Consider the following 20,972-nt stretch of genomic DNA (forward strand, 5'->3'; position numbering starts at 1 on the left):
TTCCAAATGAGGGCAGAAATATTTAGGATCTCTTGCTGGTAAAAGCAAGACAAAAATCAGGAGCATTGGATGAAAGACAGTAGGAAAGTCCATGGTTTCCTGTCCTCCTTTGGGCCATTTTGTTGAAATACTGTTTTTGGTGACAGAGGAGAGGATTTGGTATGTTTTTGTATGACTGTGTTTGATCTGGTTCTCCTTTATTTTAAAAAATTTGGGGGGATAAATCTTATGTTTGTATTGAAATGTTATAATTTCCTTTTCTAGTATGAGTTCTTCTCCAAATGATGTGCTTAAGCATATTTTGCTCTGCCTCTCTTTTTCTTAGTGTCCTGCTGCCTCTCCCACCTCATTTTTTTATCTGCATCCTTCTGAAATTAGTTACCAGCCACTGGAAATTGCACAGGATGGTGGCTGCATTCCTCCTCCTCTTTCCTTCATGGAAGCTGCAGTTCCAGAGGTATTTATACTGAGAAAAGTATTCATAAACTGCATATGCTTTACATAATTAAACTTTTCTAGAAGAATGAATTAGACTGCAAAGAATACATAGGCAGACAGTATTGGCTTACACTTAAACTTTTAAAAAATCTGTGGGATTCCCCACAGTGATGCTTGGGCCACCAGGGGGCAGGCTTGTATCTCTCTGCATTGGTGCCCTCATGAATCACTTTTTCTCATAGACAGAATGGTAGCCATTCACTTACATTAGACATTCAGTGAAAACAATATTCAGGAAGCATTGTCCCCATGACTCTGTTTTTTGGGAAATGAGCAGCTTTTGCTCCTTCAGTAGCCGTACTGATTACAGTCCCTTTCTATAGCGTATCACACAGTTTTGAGGAGACTGTTTGGAACTGCATCTACCAGTTAAAGGCCTGCTTTACGAGTATATTTATGACCTCAGTTGTTTGTCATGCTGCTGCACAGTTAACTGCCTTTATATTGCATACCATCAAACCCAACTTGAATTCTGCAAGTTTAAATATATGTTTTTGGTTGTTTTTAGAAATCCTACCTACCAACAATGCTTATTCAAGTCACTGAAGAGGCAGTGAAATAATTTAACAGAAATCCTTTTGGTTAGGATCTTTTTATGTTCACTCAGGCTCCAAAATGTCAGGAAACCTATCTCCTTGAACAGGTGCATTATTTAAGCAGTTAGGATAGGTCAGGACAGGACAGGTTATGGCATGATGTGCCATGATATCCTTTGCTGTCTTTAGCAGCTAGCGTACTCTAACAAAAACAGCCAGAAATTTGCAGGCAGACATTTTGGCTTGGAGTCAGTAGCTTATTGGATATGGAATTGAATATAAAAAGGTAGGGCCAAAGAAAATCACCTTCAGTTTGTGTTTTGGCTGTTCATATGCTGGCCTAGATAGACTATTTTTTAAAATACATTTGTTGAAATATGTTTTAAACTATTTGTTTGTATATTAGCCATATTCAGATCATGGAGTTCAAGCAGCATATCATCAGGTTTATGCTCAAAGTGCCATCGCCATGCCAGGCCCTGTGATGCAACCGGAATCTGTTAAAGTAAGGTCTATAATATTTATTTTACCTTTAAGAACCAAAAAGAGCCATGCTAGATCAGTCCAGTGGTCCATTTAGTCATGCAGTTACAGAATAGCTACCCACAGAATATGAGTGCAACTGCAGTCTCCTGCCCAAGTTGCCCAGAAAGTGGTGAACATAGGCACCACTCTGCTTCAATACACATTACCCTCAGAACTAGTAGCCATTGGTAGCCTCCATTGTCCAGTCCCCTTTTATAGCCATCCAAATTGGTGGTCCTTACTACATCATGTAGAAGTGACATCCATACTTTACTGAGTGCTGTGTGAAGAAATCATTATCTGTCCTGAATCTCCCACCAGTAAGCTTTATGGGGAGACCCTGTGTTGTTTTATTATGGGAGGAGAAGAAAAGTGTCTCCCTGTCCAGTCTCTCCACACCATGCATGATTATGTATATCTTAATGATGTCTTCCTTTTACTTACCATTTTTCTCTTTTAAAGAATCTCATGTGTGGTGATCATTCTTCATAGGGAAGTTGCCCCTATTCTTTGATCATTTTAGTTACTCTTCTCTGCATGTCTTCCATCTCTTCAACATACTTTTTTATGTGTGGCAACCAGAATGCATTTTTCTATGTTCAGTTGCACCATAGATTTGTATAAGGGCAGTACCATATGTGGATTTTTATATTCAGTTCCTTTCCTAATTATGCCTAACATAGAATTCGACTTCAGCACAGCAGCCATGCACTGAGTTGATATTTGCTTTAGGCTGTCCACCAAAATCCCTTTCTTGGGTGGTCCCCACCCTCTCACATTCCCGTCAGCTTATACTTGAAGTTGGGATTGTTTTATCGCAAAGTGCATTATTCAACTCTGGATGCTGGGCTCCCTGCAGAAAAGGTTTTCATAGGGAGCAAACAGCTGCACAGGAAAGAGGGAATCAGCAAAACTCAAACATTTTGAGGGAATCAGCAAAACTCAAGAGGGAATCAGCAAAACTCAAACATTTTTTCTTGCATGGAAGGGACCTTCTGTTTATAAAGTCGGAATTCCAACCCATGGCTTTTCTTTTGGTTGTAATGCCTGCTTGTAAGCCACCTAATCTTTTTGAAAGGTGTGGTGAAATGATTAATTAAATTACAGAAAATATTATTATCCTCTGCTATTTTATGTTCTGTTTGTTCTTATTTTACATGTTGAAGTTTTCCAAACCTTTGAATGTTTGGGCATAAACTTAAGTTATAAACATACACATATGCACAAGCAAATTATTTTCTGTAGCGTGTACTAAATGCCAACACTAACAAAATCTAGTAGCTGCTAATAAATATGAAGTTATGAAGTATAATAAAGAGACTAATTCATCCACTTACAAATATTGTTCTTTCATTCTTAAATTTTTTTAAATCTTTGCAATGTAATACTTTGATACCAATGTGTGAAAATGGGATGGAAATCATGACTTGGTTGGGATGAAAGCCCTTTTGGCAGTTAACAGCTTCATGTCTCCTTGGTATAAAGCTAGTTGTTTCTGCTGCTGCTTTGTGATACCAGTTGGTAAGGCTCCTCATGTCTTTCCACTCACAGTTCAGCAATAAGAGTCAGGGATAACTTTCCACCCTACTTCCCTCACTTGCCACCCATATATCTTAGGATTTAAATTAAAGATTTGGATTAATATTTTTGTGTGCAGCTCAGGAATAAAGAATGGCTATTATAAAACATATATCAACCATAGAGGAGTTGATTTTTCTAAATTTTTACACTTTCAATTGGATTAGTAAATCCGATTTAAAATAACCCCTGTGTTTAATTATTATTTGCTCCTCTTCTTTTACCATTCTGTTGAATAAGAATAAATACAGTTTCATTGTGTAGTTCTCACAGAATGGACAGGTTCACACAACATGACAAGCATCAGTTTTTTTTTAGCATTGTTGGTCTGTCTTGTCCTTCAAACCCAGTCACAATATCTCTGCATGGTAGATCTTTTTGAGAAACTGCAAATATAAACAGTGGTCTGTTTTGTGGTTTCTCAGTACCACAATGGATTGTTGTGTTGTCCAAACCCGGAAAACAGAATTTGGTACTGTACCAAGGCCAGAAATACAGCCACTTAGCAAGAGTGGGCCACTTTTTCCAAGCAGCTAACCAGAGAGAATGACTGACAACTGGCCTTTGGCACAACTATGAAAAGTGTCCCCATTCCTTCTGCCCTATAGATTTTCTTTGGGACAGGAGCAAACATACAGCTAGTCAGCACTGGGACAAGAATGACACTGCTCCCTTGATTCCCCCACCACTGCTCCTGCACAAGCTGAAGTGGCTAGAATCTGCTGGGCAGCATTGCCTAGTTGCAGACTGGACACCGCATTGAATTGCCTTGTGCTGGACCCTTCTCACATGAGCAGCAAAGCAAGAAGTGGTGGCAGTGCCTGTTGAGGGATGCATGCTACAGTGTATTCCCCCATGCCACTGCTGGTTTCATTTTGGCTTGCCAGAGAGACATCTCCATCCCAGTGAAGTGCTGACTTGGGAATGCCAGCTTGGCAAGCCAGAGCAAGAAAGGGGGACCAGTGTTGCCTTGCCATCATTGCTGCTGTCCATCTGGTTCTGGCTTTGCCACTGGCTTGCTTGGCCAGTGGCAATGATGAGGGAAAAGTGTCATTGTTCCCCCTTTCTTCCCCGACTTTCAAAGAAGTGTTCCAAAGCCAGTGCCTCTTTGACAGCTTTAAGTTGGGGTTACATCTCTTGCAAACCAGAGTGAGGAGGGCAGCAGCATGGGGGAATCCAGGGTGGACCCCAGCTGGGCGCCATTACTGTCACCTTGCTGCTTTTTGCCATGCTACTCACTAGAGAAGGACAGTGGCACTGGGGAATCCAATTTGGTGCATAGGCCCAGCCAGGCACTGCTGTTTCTATCCAACTGCTTCTCACCCTGCTGTCATGTTTGGGCGGGACTTTGATCAGATGCTAGTAGAGGGATGCAAAGTTTTTTTCTGCAGCACTACCTAGCAGATTCCTCCCCTCTTTTTGTCTGAGTTTGGAGCAGGGCCCCTTCATGCTCAAACAGTTTCCTCTGGAGCAGGAGGGGAGGGTGCTTGACCTTTTCCTCTCTGCTACACTTCAGGACATGAGCCCTGTTTGTGCCCCACAGATTACTTGACAGTCTACCTTGTGAACAGAGGGTGTGCACACAGACAATCCTACATCACTTTTTCCACATATGATCCCATGTTCTCGCAATTATTTTTCTTCCCACATTGTGAGCTTGGCAATGTGAGAAAAGGGAACAAGCCTTGGGAGGAGATGCCAGCTGGCCATGCAGCAAAGCCCCTGGGCTAGAGGCTAAAACGGAGTAGGAGAACACAAGCTACACAAGGAGTTTGATCAGTGTTTCTGTCCATGTGTGCCTCTGTTTCTTCTGTGCAGTATGGCTTTCAGCATAGTATTCATATACCAGGCTTGAAAAAATCATGATTTTTTAGGATCCACAGCACAAGTAAACGTATTTCTTCATCGTGGCCTCTGTGCATCACACATATGGGCACTGCACCTGCGCAGTGCCTGTGGCCGGAAGATTGATAGCTAACGGTTTTTGGCGGGAAGCTCTGCTCCCCTCCCCCCTGTGGCCTATAAAGAGCGGAGCGTCCGCTATTTTGTTCAGTCTTTGAGACCGCCGTTCGCTGTGCCTTGTGCCGCTTTCGACTTTCGCTTCGACTATTACCTCGTTCTCAAATTGTCCCTTATCCTAGTTTTTTCCTCTCCTTGTTCCCAGCTTATTATTCTGTGTAGCTGTCTCTCGTTATTTCTTCTTTTGATCTATCAATATGTACACACACACACACACACACACACTTACCCTCTTCACTATCTCTCTTTTCTTCCTCCTCTTCTGCGATGGCGCAGCGAGCAGCTTTCCGCAAATGCATGGATTGCGGGTCAAAAATGGCACCAACTGACCCGCATGACTTATGCCTCCTCTGCCTGGGAGAGGGGCATAGGATGGATAAATGCACGCATTTGCCTGGCCTTCTCCAAGCAGGCCAGGAAGAACCGCGAAAACCGGCTTCGGAGGCTCCTTTGGGATCGGGCTCTGATGCAGTCAGACCTGCTTGTCGCCATCCCAAAACCTGGCTCCGCTTCTGTGGCCCCACCCTCACGGCCTTCGGACGAAGGTGCGTCTGCTTCGGTGGCCCCCTCTGCTTCACCTAAAAAGAAGCATGAAAAGCGGAAGCACGCCAAAGAGAAGTTGGCAGGCCATAAGAAGGCCAGAAAGGAGAAGGTCTTGAAGCCTCCAAAAAAGTCTAAGACTTTGGACCATCCGGACCGTCCCCGAAATCGGAATTCGGAACCGATGGGACCCTCAGCACCAGTGGCGGTTACGATACCGACCCCGCCCAAACCGGTCCTCCAGGAGGCTATGCGGGTTACCCCTCAAGGGTCTCCCCGCTGTTCGGTTGATCTCCCACCTGCACCCCTTCGAACTCTACAGGTTTCAATTTCCGATGGGGAAATCCAAGACTCCCCTCCTAGGGTGAGGTCACCGACACCCATGCCCACGGTGATGATGGAAACGGATGTTAGCTTGTCCCCACCAGGAAGCCGGAGGAGCCACTTGGTAGAGCAACATCCGGAGAGTTGGCATCGCCCTTACTACCATACTTGGGGCGATCCGCTCTCTGTAGGGTACTACCCTGCTCCCAGGGCACGATCATCTCCTCCACCCCGCGACCAACCGCGATCAGTGAATTCGAGGCGGGTGCCACCTCGATCCCCACAAAGTGGAAGCAGCCACTGCTTCTCGCCGGCAGAGTCGTCATCTTCGGCCCCACCCTACTACGGTGCCAATTCGGCTGACTCGGAGGTCGACTCAACCTCCTGGACGTCGCTGTGACATCCCAGGGTCCTGTGTCACCCGACGAGTCCCACGTCTCCTTTGCGGAGCTGATGTCGAGACTTGTCCAGTCCCTGGACATCGACGCTGCCCAGCACCCGGGACCATCGACGGACAAGTTTTATGATGTCGTCTGCGGGGAGCAATCGACATCTATCGTTCTGCCGCTCATAACCACCTTGCGGCAGGTGATGACGCAGCCCTGGGACCTGCCATTACATCCTCAGCTGACGTCCAGGAGGTATGAGTCGATGTACAGGGTTCAGGAAGAGGATATTCCCTTCCTCCTCAAACACCCAAAACCGAACTCTGCGGTCGTCAAATCCTCGCAGGGCAGAGAGGTGAGAGGACACACAGCACCGAGAGATAAAGAGGGCCAAAAAATAGACTCCCTGGCCAGGCGAGTCTATGCTGCTTCAGGCTTGGGACTTTGCATATCAAATTATGAGGCAACGTTGGCGAGATACCAATATTTTATTATGCAGCGCCTCCACAACGTCGCCTCCACCCTCCCAGACCACCAGGGTGGTCTCGCGAAGGTCCTGATCAAGGAAGTCATGCAGGTCGCGGTGCAGCAGTTATCCACGGCAAGACACCACGTGGATACTGACTCCCAGGCCTTGGTCGGTGCCGTTTTCCTTCGGAGGCATGCATGGCTCCGGAATTGTAATTTCCTGGAAGAAACCAAGCGGCGGATAGAGGAAATGCCTTTCGATGGATCCGGGCTTTTCCATTCTCGAACCAACCATAAGCTCAAGAAGCTCCATGAATCGAGGATGACGGCACGCAGGATGGAGATCCAGTCTCACACTAGACGTAAGTGGTCCTGGAATCGTCCATCCTACAGGCAATCCTACCAACCAAGACAGCAGCCTCAACACCGCCAGCAACAACAGCAGCAGCGCTGCCGTCCTCAGCCCTAACAGCGTTTTCAGCAGGGCCGCCGTCGTTTTAACGATCAGGGCAACGCTGACGGGACTGGCGAACCATTCCTCACACTCCTTCAATACCCACCCCCCTCTCATTTGGGCATCGGCTTCAAACCCGACTCCCCATTTGGGACTCCATCACATCTGACCGGTGGGTATTATCCATTGTTCAACATAGCTATCAAATAGAATTCGACATCATTCCTCCATCAAGTCCGATCTGGTCTACTGTATGCTCACCGGCACTCCTCGACGAAATACGTCAACTTCTCCGTAAAGGAGCGATTCGTCAAGTATTTCCATCTGACAGACTTCACGGGTTCTATTCCAGATACTTCATGGTTCCTAAGCGGGATGGTGGTCTACATCCAATTTTGGATCTATGGAACTTAAATACGTTTATTGTACCGAGAAAGTTTCGTATGACTACCCTTCAAAACATTTTGCCCTTGTTAAGGAGAGAGGATTGGTTCGCCTCACTGGACTTGAGGGACGCCTACTTCCACATTTCAATTCACCCAAATTACAGGCGTTTCCTTTGTTTTGCGATTGCAAGTCAACTTTATGAGTTCACAGTTTTACCTTTTGGACTGGCTATGGCTCCGAGATGTTTTACCAAGTGCATGGCTCCTGTCTGTGCCTTCCTACGCCTTCAGGGCATACAAATTTATCCGTACATCGATGACTGGCTGTTGGTCTCACAGTCCAGAGAAGGACTCTTGGCGGCCATCCATAGGACCTGTGCCTTACTAGATGACCTAGGCTTACGTATTAATACAGAGAAATCTTCTCTTCTCCCGACACAGACGCTCACTTTCATCGGAGCCCACTTGGATTCGACGTTGGAGAAAGCTTTCCTCCCGCAAGACAGACAACAGACTCTTGCTTGCCTTATCCATCGAATCCGACGAGAGGGAACGGTCACGACGAGGTTTATCCAGAGGGTCCTGGGACATATGGCGTCCTCAGTTGCCGTGGTTCCACATGCCAGACTTCGGCTTCGCCCGCTACAACTATTTTTCAACAGGGTGTATCACCCTCAAAGAGAGCCACAGTCCAAACTGATTCGGATCCCATCTTCCGTGCTCCACTCTCTGCGCTGGTGGCTGAAACCGACCAATCTTACGCTAGGAGTCCCCTTCAGGGCGCGATCTCCTATGATAACCCTCAGCACCGACACATCTCTCCTAGGATGGGGAGTGATATGCTCTGGCCTATCTACCCAGGGTACGTGGAATCGTCTAGAATCCACGAATCATATCAACTTCCTGGAGCTACTGGCAGTCTTCAAGGCCCTCCGTTCTTTCGAGGACCTCCTTCATCATCAGATCGTTCAGATAACCTCGGACAATATAGCGACCGTTTTTTATCTGAACAAACGAGGGACGAAGTCACCAACTCTAGCCAGACTCTCGATGGAAATTTGGGACTGGTGCATTCAGTGACACATCGCGCTGATGGCTGTTCATGTGGCTGGCATAGACAACGTGCACGTGGACCTTCTCAGCAGGCACATGTTCACCTCTCACGAGGCGCTGGGGGTTCCCCGATGTGGACTTATTCGCTACCCAACAGAACAGGGTGTGCGAGGCTTACTGCTCGAGAGCGGGAATCGGACACGCGTCCCTAGGGGACACATTCATGATCCCTTGGAACAACATGCATTTCTATGCCTTCCCTCCGATCCCTCTTCTGATGAAGGTCATAGCAAAGATCGTGCATGACCAGGCCTCGGGGATACTAGTTGCCCCTTGGTGGCCATGTCAAGCGTGGTTTGCGAAACTACTCGACATCTCTCGCAGGGAATTTCTTCATTTTCCATCGCTCCCATATCTTAAAACGCAGGTGGACGGCACACTTCGCCACCCGGACTTGCTCTCATTGAACCTAACAGCATGGCGAATTCGATGATTGACGTTCCATCGATACTGATGACGGTTTTGAGAGTTTTGAATCCAACAGCTTCTGTTAATCTATCGGTACCGACGATGACTTCGACCACCTCGGATCCAATTGTCGAATCCAGTCACTCGGGTGCTTCCCCTTTCTCTGATCTCTCTGCACCATCCGGTTCGAGACAAGACCCGTCGAATTTGAATCCGACGTTTTTGCACCCTGATATTCAGCATATCATCGACTCTGCCTTAAAGCTGTCCACAAGGAAGTCATATAAGGCTAAATGGAAACGTTTTTCCACCTTTGCTGAGTCGCGTTCGTTTTCCCCATTCCTCTCATCTATTGAACAAATTCTTCAGTTCCTTTTGGAATTGCACCATTCCGGATTGAAGCCGTCGTCCATTAAAGTTTATACAGCCACGATAGCCTACCACCGTGGATTAGTCGACGGATCACCTCTGTTTTCTCATCCTATCCTCAAGAGATTCTTGAGGGGACTATATAATCTTAACCCATCAATTAGACCGGTTATGCCCACATGGAGCTTTTCTGTAGTTCTGCAGGCCCTTATGAAGGCCCCCTTTGAACTTTTAGCGACGGTGGATCTGCAGTTGGTTTCTTGGAAGTCAGCGTTTCTTGTAGCTGTCACTTCAGCCCGGAGGGCCGGTGAACTTTGCGCTCTTCGAATAGACCCTCCTTATCTAAACTTTCACAGAGAGAAGGTCATTTTACGCCTCGACCCGTCTTTTTTACCCAAAGTGTCTACACCTTTCCATACAGGACAAGACATTGTGCTGCCTGCTTTTTTCCCGTCACTGTCGACCTCTTTGGAAAGATCGTTGCACTCACTTGATGTTAGCCATTGCTTTGCCTTCTACCGATCGCGGATGGAGTCTATTCGACGATCCAATAGGCTATTCATCAAATATTCTACTAGGGATCAGGGCAATCCAGTCACTCCACAAAGACTTTCTAAGTGGATAGTCCACACTATTGTCTTGTGCTGTCAGTTAGCTAAGCTCGAACTGCCATCAGTTCCCTGCGGCCATTCTACTAGAGCTGTTGCAACCTCGTCTGCGTTCGCAGCAGGGGTCCCGATTGATGACGTCTGCCGAGCCGCTACTTGGGCGAACCCTTGCACCTTCGCCAGGCACTACCGTCTCGATGTTCGAGCTCGACGGGACTGCTCCTTCGGTAGAGCTGTAATCTCCTCTGTTCTTCACTGAGGACACCTTCCCTCCTCCTTGATGGTAAGCTTGTTAATCTACCCATATGTGTGATGCACAGAGGCCACGACGAAGAAAAGCAGGTTGCTTGCCTGTAACTGATGTTCTTCGAGTGACCATCTGTGCAGTCACACAGCCCACCCGCCGGCCCCGCTCGGTGTCGGTGAGTGGACGCATCGACAGCTCGGTGTCGATGAGAAAGATATCTTCGGTATCGACCATCCCCCTTTTTTACGGTACCGACAAAAAAAAAGATTTAAAATCATTAAGATATCGTACATTCGGTCACAAAGACTGAAGAAAATGGCAGATGCTCTGCTCTTTATAGGCCACAGGGGGGAGGGGAGCGGAGCTTCCCACCAAAAACTGTTAGCTATCAATCTTCCGGCCACAGGCACTGCACAGGCGCAGTACCCATATGTGTGACTGCACAGATGGCCACTCGAAGAACATCATTTACAGGTAAGCAACCTGTTCAGCTTGTTTTGTACTGCTACTTGGCAGATTATTTCACATTTTCCTCCTATGGGTTTTTTTTAATAAAGCAATTTACTAGATAGAGGTCTGTTAGATTTCATTTGTGCCCCATTATTCTTCTGCCCTAGGCCCTCTCTGAATGTAGGACATACTGTTCCTGACATGCCTAGTGTTCACTGCAACTCAAATTATGAGAAAGGCCTTTTTCCTATGTTGCTTCCGCACTGTGGAATGCTCTCTCTCAAAATTTAGGATCCCCCTCCAGCTTTAAGACAGGTTGTGAAGATTAATGTATTTGATTTAGCTTTTTAAATTATGTAATGGCTTGAATGTTTTTAATGACCTTGTGGTATGTGGTTTTATTCTTTTAAATTGAGGCACATTTCCTTAATGGAGTTTACCAAAAATGTTAATAAACTGAAGAGGCACTATCAGAGCAAAATACTGTATATGGAATTGGTGCTTTTGACTGCTGAGCTTTGGATTTCAGAAAGATGAGACTGATACTTTTCTAGCTAAGTTATCCTAGAAAGTGGGTTAGTGGTGGGGGAGGAGTGTGCTAACATATGGGAGTTCTTTGCCATCACCATTGCATCTTCTCAGTGTCATTTAGCTGAACAATTTCCCAAGTGGTTCATAGCCTGCCAGAATTTCAGCCAAGGAGAGAGATGGTGGACCCCTTGGTAGCACACTGTGACACTTCAAAGATGCAGCACAACTTGGACACTACAGGTAATGAAATTCCATCTGTAAAGGTGTCCAGAGCACTAACCAGTTCAGTTTTGTTGGATGATTTTGGATGCTAAAGCCCAGGAAGGTAGACAAATATTAAGCAATGTCCAGTCAGCCACCTTACTGCATCTAATAAGAAAGGGGATGTTTGGCTGGGTCAAGGAGATTGTACATTTCTCCTTGAAAAAATAAGTTGCTAAAGATCTCTTTCAAGGAGGTGGTAAACCATTCCAACAAGCTTAACCAGGACTTAACAAAATTACAAAGAACTCTGGAGTACATTTAGTTTTTATGTAGCCTTCACCAAAGTATTGCTTGCCTTTTCATATCTGGTGAGTATAATAAGATTAGATAATTTGGGTCAACCTTTTAACTCATTATTGTCTTTTCTTTACCCACTTTTCCCAGTTCTGTGGTCAATATTCTGCTTCTGTAAACCTCCCACTAGTACTACATATACGATAAAAGTTATGCCACTGTACCAGCATAGATATGCTAGCATATTTTGGAGTTTTGCCAGTGCTGGGAGGTTTAGGTCTGAACCTTTGATTGCCCAGTAGGCATAAATTTGAGAAATAATTACTCTGTGTCTTTCTTGTTATCAGTGACTTGTTTTTTTAAGATAAATATGATTGCTGAAATATAAATTATTCAGTACATTTTTAGCCATTTCCCAAGGCTGGTTTCAATATAAAATTCCATATCAAATTATAAAACACCTTTAATTTAAGCAATTTTCAAACAAGCCAGATAAACTGTAGTTTCAGATGTCTAACTTCTGCAAATAATTTCTCAGGCAGCATGACCAATGTTCAAGAATGCTAGGCACTGAAGTCCAGAACATCTGAAGGGCACCAGGTTGGGGAGAGCTGCTTTATGGACATGAAGCAGGCTTTATGTTCCTAAAGTTATTTTATGTTTAACTTGGTTTGCTTGTCAGGTTATACTATCATTAAAAATAACTAAAATAGATGCAATTCCTAATCTGTTCTTACTTGTGAGGTGGAGTTTAGGGAAATCTAATCTGAAGGAAAAGCTATTAGGACTTTATTTAGCCAGGAAATTCTCAATTTAGGAATAGTAAACAACCATTTTAAATTTGAGGCCCTTTAAGCCATCTCAACGTGTAACATTTATTTCCTTCTGTATATAATCCCCATTCATGAACACCTTTATTTGTTTATATTGAACAATGTGGTCCCTAGTTGTATTGTGAATCCTATGCCTACCCCATGGGAACCAAGATACTGTTTCTTTTAGGTAGAGAGGTTTTACTCTAGGTGCAGCAGTTAAATGGTTTTATAACTGAGAAAAGTTCTGCATTGGTCTCTGTGCATCACACATCATTGGTGTTGCACCTGTGCAGTGCCTGTTGCCAGGAAAATTTAATAGCTTTAGCGGGTTTTGGCAGAAACTCCCCGCCCTCCCCGCCGTAGTATAAATGGTCAGAGTGCCCGCCCTTTCCCCAGTCTGCTTGCAACTGCTGTTCGCCATGCCCCAGGTCTTTCTCTCTTCACTTGAACTTACCAGTTGTAATCTTTTAAATCCCGAACTTGTCTTTTTCTCTTAATTTCCACTTTACAACTTACAGCCTTTATCCCAGTTCACCCCTTACCAAACCCCTACCCTTATTTCTTGTTCTTCTCCCTCACCTCCCCTTACTCCTTCCAGTAAAAAAATTAAAAACCCTTCTGTCATCCTTCTCTTCCATAAACTATCTCCATTCGCTGTTTCTCTCTTCCTCGATGGCCCAGCGGGTGGCCTTCCGTTAGTGCTCTCAGTGTAGAGCCAAAATGTCTCCCACTGATCCTCATGATCTGTGTCTTCTCTGCCTTGGAGAAGGGCGCAGGACTGATAAATGCAGCCACTACCAGTCGTTCACCAGGCAGGCTTGCAAATATCTTGAGAATAGGCTGTGAAAATGTTATGGGACCAAGTGCTGGTCACCATGAAGCAGGTCTCAGCTGAGGCCAGCTCTTCCACAGCTTCAGGACCGCCAAAATCCATTGCTGCTCACCCATCTGAAGGGGATCTTGTCGGCAAGGATGGAAAGCACTCCTCTAACTTTCCTCCCTGTAAACCTAAGGAAAAGAGGAAGCATGTCGGGTCCAAGGAGTCATCGAAGCCTAAGCATCCTAAGAAGGGACAAGCCTGAGAAAATCTGAGTGCTGGCACAAAAAGCATGACAAGGTGCCTCTCTCTGAGCTGACTGCTGCACCATTTTCGGTCCCAGTCGAAACACCAAGCCACCAGTCAGTTATGCAGGTGACACCTCCATTGTCACCTCCACGGAGTACAACTTTGCCACACTCCAGTCCCGATCCTTTGGCAAGAGCTTTGATCTCCGATTGAGAAATCCGTGAATCTCCTCCTCAGATGGGACCAGAATGTCCACCTGCGAGATTGCCCATTCCTATGCCTGCAGCCCAGTCATCTCCGGAGGGATCGCCGAGGGCACCTCAACACCCGTTGTCCCTCTTACCACCCCAGCCTTCTGTACCACAACCTTCATGGTACTGGATTCCTCTGCCATATGGAGAATTCAACCCCAGCCGCTTCAATTAGCCTTACCTGTGGGATTACTATCACCCGTATGGATATTACGTGCAACCACCAATGTGTCCCCATTACTCCACTCCTCACTTGTTGTCAAGGGACACCCTGTCAACTTCTGCTGCAGCACTCACCTGTCCACCAATTTCTCCTGACGGGTCCTCGTCCATTCCACCTTACGTATCAGATTTGTATTTGGAGGATTCTCAGCAAGCTTCCACATCTGATGCTGTTATCTCTACCCAAGGTCCTGGATCTCCAGGCGACTCCCAGGGCACCTTCTCTAAGCTACTCTCCCATATGACAAAATCTCTAGAAATAGACATCCTCCTCAAACACCCTCAGCCGAATTCAATAGTGATTGAGTCTTCCCAAGGCAGACAAACTGAGGAACACTCAACTCTGGCTGACAAGGAGGGCAGAAAAATTAACATGATGTTTCACCGCATCTATGCCGCCATGGGACTTAGTCTTTGGATCTCCAACTACGAGGCCACCATGACCTGCTATCAATTTTTTCTGAGGCAGAAGATTGAGTCCCTTGCTGCATTCCTCCTAGACCAGCAAAGGGAACTGGCCCACTTATTCATTGGGGAGGCAATGCAGCGTTTCAGACAACAGCTGAACACGGCGAGGCATCATGTTGATTGTGACTCCAGGGGCTCTCATGGTGCCATTGCACTTAATCGCCACACCTGGCTGAGTTCTGTTAATCTGCCGCAAGAGACCAAGCAGCATGTTGAGAACATGCCATTTGACAGCTCTGGATTGTTTAATGCAAAGATCATAAACTTCATTGCTCCAAAGGACTGCATGGTTTCTACTCCAGGTACTTTATGATACCAAAATGAGATGGCAGACTACGCCCCATTCTAGACTTACATGGGGTCAATAAATTTATTAAAACAAAAAAAATCAGAATGACCACACTCCAAAATATACTCCCGTTGCTCAGGAAAGAGGATTGGTTCGCATCCCTGGACTTGAGAGAAGCCTACTTTCACATCAGCATCCATCCTACTCGCAGGTGCCTCCTTCAGTTCACTGTCAGTACCGACACCTTTGAATATAATGTTCTCCCCTTCTGGCTTGCTACTGCTCCGAGAGTCTTCACCAAATGCATGGCTCCTGTTTGTGCCCACCTCCAGCTTCATGGCATCCACATCTATCCATACCTGGAAGACTGGCTTTTCATTTCCTCCTCCAGGGATGACCTTTTGGTTTTGATCAACACTACCTGTTCCCTGCTAGATGTGTTAATACTGAAAAATCATACCTTGTTCTTTCTCAGGTTATCAATTTCATCGGAGCACGCCTGGACTCTATGGACACGAGCTTTCCTTCCTTGGGACCGACAGGAAGAAAGACTGATTTCTTCCATCCAATGGATCACTGCCCAATTGGCCGTCTCTGCATACTCCAACAAGTGCTTGGTCATATGGCGTCCACGGTTTCAGTGGTGCCGAATGCGAGACTGCAAATGAGACCTTGGCAGCTCTGGTTCAATTGCAGTTTTCATCCAGACCGCAACTGATCAAACCATCTACTACAGCCTCTGCACTCGGTCCTCCAGACCTTGTCCTCGTGGACTATCGATACCAATCTCTCCTGCGGAGTCCCATTCCGTGCACTGGAACTGACCATGACTCTTTATACTGATGCTTTCCTGACTAGTTGCGGTGCCCCCTGCGCTTCTCTTCGGACCCAAGGCACTGGGCATGGACACGAGACCACCAGGCATATCAACTACCTGGAATTGCTGGCAGTCTTCAAAACACTGCGTTCCTCCCAAACCATCCTACAGGACCACATGTTGCAGATAGCGTCGGACAATGTTTTGACCGTGTTCTACATAAACAGGGCGGTACGAAGTCGGTACTGTTGGCACACCTTGCCTTTCTCATGTGGAACTGGTGCATCACCGACTGGATTACTCCTCAATCTCACAGGCACTGACAACAAGGAAGCTGACTCCCTCAGCATGTCCCACATGTAAGTGACACACTAGTGGGAGCTAGATGGGCAAGTTTGTTTACATCTGTTTCAACTCTGGGGAACACCAGACATAGACTTGTTTGCGACCCACAACTCCGTCTGCAGGACATACTTCTTCCGAGCAGGCATTGACCCAGATTTGATCAGGGATGCGCTCATGGTTTGGTGGGTGAACAAATTCTTCTACGCGAGCCCACCGATACAACTAATAACAAGGACCATAGTCAAAATCCGATGACACTCATGGAATTCACATCACCCTTTGGTGGCTCCATCAGTCGTGGTTCCCCACTCTTCTCAAACTATCACACAATAAATTTCTTCACCTACCTCAAGATCCTCATCTTCTCGCTCAGGAACCCAGTGCCATGCAACATCTGGACCTACATACTCTAAATCTCACTGCCTGGCTTGTTAATTGACTGTTTCTCCTGCATCGATACTGACCGTTTCCTCAGATTCGATATATGCTCCTTCTTCAGGATTGACACCTTCTTCTACAGCTGTATCTACAGCATCAGAGCTTTCCAGACCAATATTGCCTTCTGTATTGACATTGGTACTGACATCTTCCTCAGACCCGACCAACTTTCATCCTGATAATACAGTTTATTCTCCAATCTGCACTACGACTGACCACGTGGCACTCTTATAATGCCAGATGGAAGTGCTTCATATCCTTTGCTGCTGCTAACCAATTTCTACCTCAATCTGCTACCATCAAGAACATCCTACAATTTCTACTCTTGTTACACCATGGAGGGGAGGGTCTTAAACCTTCCTCCATTAAGGTGTATATTGCAGCTGTTTTGCATCATCGAGGATGCATTAGAGGTTCATCTGTATTCTCACATTACCTTGTGCATCGATTCCTGCAAGGACTACAAAACCTTCAACCACCGACCTGATCAGTAGTCCCGACATGGAGCCTCTCTGTTGTTCTACAGGCTCTCATGAAGCCTCGTTTTGAACTACTGGCTACAATGGATCTCTTCCTTCTCACTTGGAGAACAGCCTTTTTGGTAGTGGTTACTTCAGCCAGAAGAGCCAGCAAACTGTGTGCCCTTCGTGTTGACCCTCCGTACCTAAACTTCCTCAAGGAGAAAGTGGTTCTGCGCACTGATCCAAACTTCCTGCCCAAGACTGCGACTCCTTTTCACCTTAATCAGGGCATCGTGCTCCCGACCTATTTCCCTACTCCATCGACACTGATCGAGCGCTCCCTACATAGCCTGGACGCCCGGCAATGTTTAGCCTTCTATCGATCCTGAACTGAGTCATTTAGGAAAACCAAATGGCTTTTCATCAAATACCTGGAACATGACAAGGGAGCGCCTGTTAGTACTCAAAGACTTTCAAAATGGATTGTCGAGACAATTAAACTGGCTTATCACCTTTCAAAACTGGACTTACCTATTACTCCAAAAGGACACTTCACAAGAGCTGTCGCTGCTTCTTCTGCCCTCTGTGCAGGCATCCCCTTGCAAAATATCTGCAAAGCGGCCACATGGTCTACTCTGTGCACTTTCACGAAGCACTACCGCTTGGATGTCAAGGCCTTTGGCTGTGCCGTCCACTCCACAGTTCTCCAGTGATGACACCGTCCCGCCTCCAGGTGTGGTAAGCTTTTTAATCACCCATGATGTGTGATGCACAGAGACCACGATGAAGAAAGGCAGGTTGCTTACCTGTAACTGTCATTCTTTGAGTGGTCATCCGTGCATTCACACAACCTGCCCACCGGCCCCACTCAGTGTCAGTGACTGGGTATACTATATGACTGCGTATGCCATATTTATTTATATATTCCTCCTTATGAGTTGGGTTTGATACCGGCCAGCTCCACTCAGGGGCAAACAGATGGTCTTCAGCTGACTGGGGAAATGGTGGGCACTCTGATCATTTATATTACGGGATGGGGCACGAATTTCCCACCAAAAACCATTAAAGCTATGAAATCTTACTGGCAACAGGCACTGCGCAGGTGCAGCACCCATAATGTGTGAATGCACAGATGACCACTTGAAGAACGACAGTTGCAGGTAAGCAACCTGCCTATTCTTTAATGGTGAATTCTAATTAGGAACTTTAATAAAATTGTGGCAGTTCTGTAAACCCTAAAGTTAATATTAAAACTGGTACAAAATAATCCACCCAAGTAGAATAACCCACTTGCTGTTCCCTCACATTTGGTGGCAGTGGTAGGATAATCTACAGGGGGTTTTATATTAATATACCAACATCTAACCAGAACAAATCCAGAAATTTGGAATTTGGTAGAAGAAAAATTAAGGTGTCAAGAACTCATATTTTCTTCTATATTATGATATGGTGACTCTTTGAACATGCTGAAATGCTAAGCATAGCTTGTAGCATCATTAGATATCTAACAGAAAAATAGATCAATAATTTTAATAAGGAATAGAGTAAATGCTGAAAATTTTAAAGGGAGGATTTTTAAAAATTCCTCAGACTTCAATCTCTAGTTTTTCTGTCTGTTGCATTTTATTGTTGTTATACTTTGCTGTAAACCACCCCAAGAACTTTGGGAATGGGCAGTATAGAAATGAAATTAATAATAATATAAAATATTCTTATTGCATAGGTTTTAGAAATCATTTTGTAGGATGTAAAGACTCAGTAACACTATATAAACAATTTGTCTTATATTCTAAAAAGATTTCATAGTTTAAAACTGTTCATGTTTTCCAGTTTTTCAGAAAAAACAAAAATGGTCCTTGGGAAAAAAGGCAAATTCTCTCCCCCTCCCCGATTTTTTCCTTTATTTAATCAGCCCTTCGTATCTCTAAAATGGGCATCAGTATCTAACATAAGTATGAAGGAAATCTCCAAACATTTACTTTGGAAGGTAGGTCTGTAAAGGAAATGAAGGGCGCTGTTTATGAGGATGCCTCTAAACCTCCATAGTCAGAGGCTTGCAGGCATCTGGTGCAGAGTGGGAGGAAGATAGAGGTGAGCTTCCTCTTCCTGCTTCTCCTGGTCTAATAGCACTTCAGAGGGTAAGGGAGGAAAATTGGAGTACCAGTCAGAATACCTTGTGTTCTGGCCATTTTGATCACATCCTTCTCTGCCATTTTTCCCAGATTGCTTCTCCAAACTCAAAAGAGCAAACAGCATCAATTCTTTCTATGCCAGCTGTGAAAGGAAAGGGACAGGGCTCTGATCCTCAACTCCAAGGTTGGAGCATTGTCACTAATATCACAGCTGGAAATCTGAATTATCCTGCACCCCTCCCCTCTCAAGACAATGTCTAGTAGCAATTGAATTGTTTCTTCTGTTATTCAGGAACCATACTATTGCCATACAATAGCTAACAAATGGGTTTGATGACGCATATGCAGTACTTTTGGAATTGATAGGTACTTTATAGTATTGTTGTTATCCATCAACATAGTGAGTCATGGTCAGGTAAATTGTGTTGTATTCCCTTTTATCCGGTTGCAGACAGTTCTAAAACAACCTAAGTAATTTCTGTCCTCAGATCATGAGTCCCGTTCATTTGGAATCTCAGCCTTGTTCAGCAAATGTTGAACTCTTGTGACATTCATGATTACTGCTAGAAAAATAAACACTGAGGATAGATGAGTTACTTTATCTATTTTATAATACAAAGTGTACAGATAAGGCCTTCTGAGTACCTAACTATCAAATCCTCTTCAGTATAGCTCAGTGAGCATTCTTGATAGTAGAGATTTTGTTTCTGAACAGGGCCACTCCTAGCAGAAAATCCAGCTAGGTCAGAAATCCTTGTAGGTCACTTCTGAAAGGTTTGTACTAAGCCATCATTGTGGCTTATTGTAAAGCCCTACAGTTGAGAATTGACTTGTTAAACACTGTTTTTTTTTTAGATAGGTTTTGAAGATTAGTTGAAATTATATAAGATTTTGTTTTTTGTTTTTTACTAAAAATGTATTGCCATTCAGAATAAACAGCTGTTTCTTTGGATCCAGAAGGAATGTGTGTCTTGAGCATATTCACTGCACAACACAGACACACTTATCCTGCAGTTCTAGTCAAGTCTGTCCTACTGAGTTCAGCAGGGCTTACTGTTGTGTGAATGAGTATAGGACTGCAGAGCTTTCTACACAAGGCTTAGTTTGTTGTTAATTTGCTATGTGCACTTTCATTTTTGATGCCTAACTCATGCAGATCCAGACACAATCCAGGTTGCCATAGGAAAGGTTGGAGTAGCAGCTCCAAGCTTGAAAATGCTTTCCAAGGTTGGAGCTGGCTCTCTGAAATTGGAACACCCTCCTTCATCTTTCTACATTATCTGTGTTGCTGAGGACAGAAGGCCAACCTCAGAGCTGATGTTGAGGGGCATTTGGGGATAGGTAGGGAGGGGAGGTGTGAGTTTCTTCTGGAATACAGTGTATTTTTTCACAGCCTTGGACTGTCCTTGCAAACAGGTATAAAACTGCATGGTGCCGTAACAGACCTAAAAAGAAACTGAAAGACTAAAATATCAGGGAAGAAACAAGGTCTTCACTGGCATGAAAAACAGTACAACATACAAGGGGAAACCCAAAACCCCCCCCAGGAATTATCTTCTGAAGGGTGGGCCCCTTGTAGTACAGGTTTCCCCCACTAGATGAGTGTTCTAGGAACCCATCTGCATCAGTGTACCCAGCTGAGTTCAGTGAGGGGTTTTTTTTGGGCGGGGGAGTCTTTTGACGTGTTTGCCTGTTTTGTGATGACTGATTTACACGAACAGCTTGCAGCA

At 45.2% G+C, this 20,972-nt stretch overlaps 1 protein-coding gene across 1 annotated transcript in view; it reads left to right on the forward strand.

Moving 5' to 3' along the window:
- BOLL (boule homolog, RNA binding protein) overlaps positions 1-20,972 on the forward strand; it is a 44,863-nt gene that overhangs the window by 23,273 nt on the left and 618 nt on the right. Inside the window, exons 8-9 of the mRNA XM_044431951.1 lie at positions 326-457; positions 1,441-1,539. Of these exons, the coding sequence (XP_044287886.1) occupies positions 326-457; positions 1,441-1,539 (231 nt within the window). The remainder of the gene's footprint in view (positions 1-325; positions 458-1,440; positions 1,540-20,972) is intronic.

This window comes from Varanus komodoensis, unplaced genomic scaffold, assembly GCF_004798865.1.
Source record: "Varanus komodoensis strain SLA01 unplaced genomic scaffold, ASM479886v1 scaffold23, whole genome shotgun sequence".
Taxonomy (NCBI): Eukaryota; Metazoa; Chordata; class Lepidosauria; order Squamata; family Varanidae; genus Varanus; species Varanus komodoensis.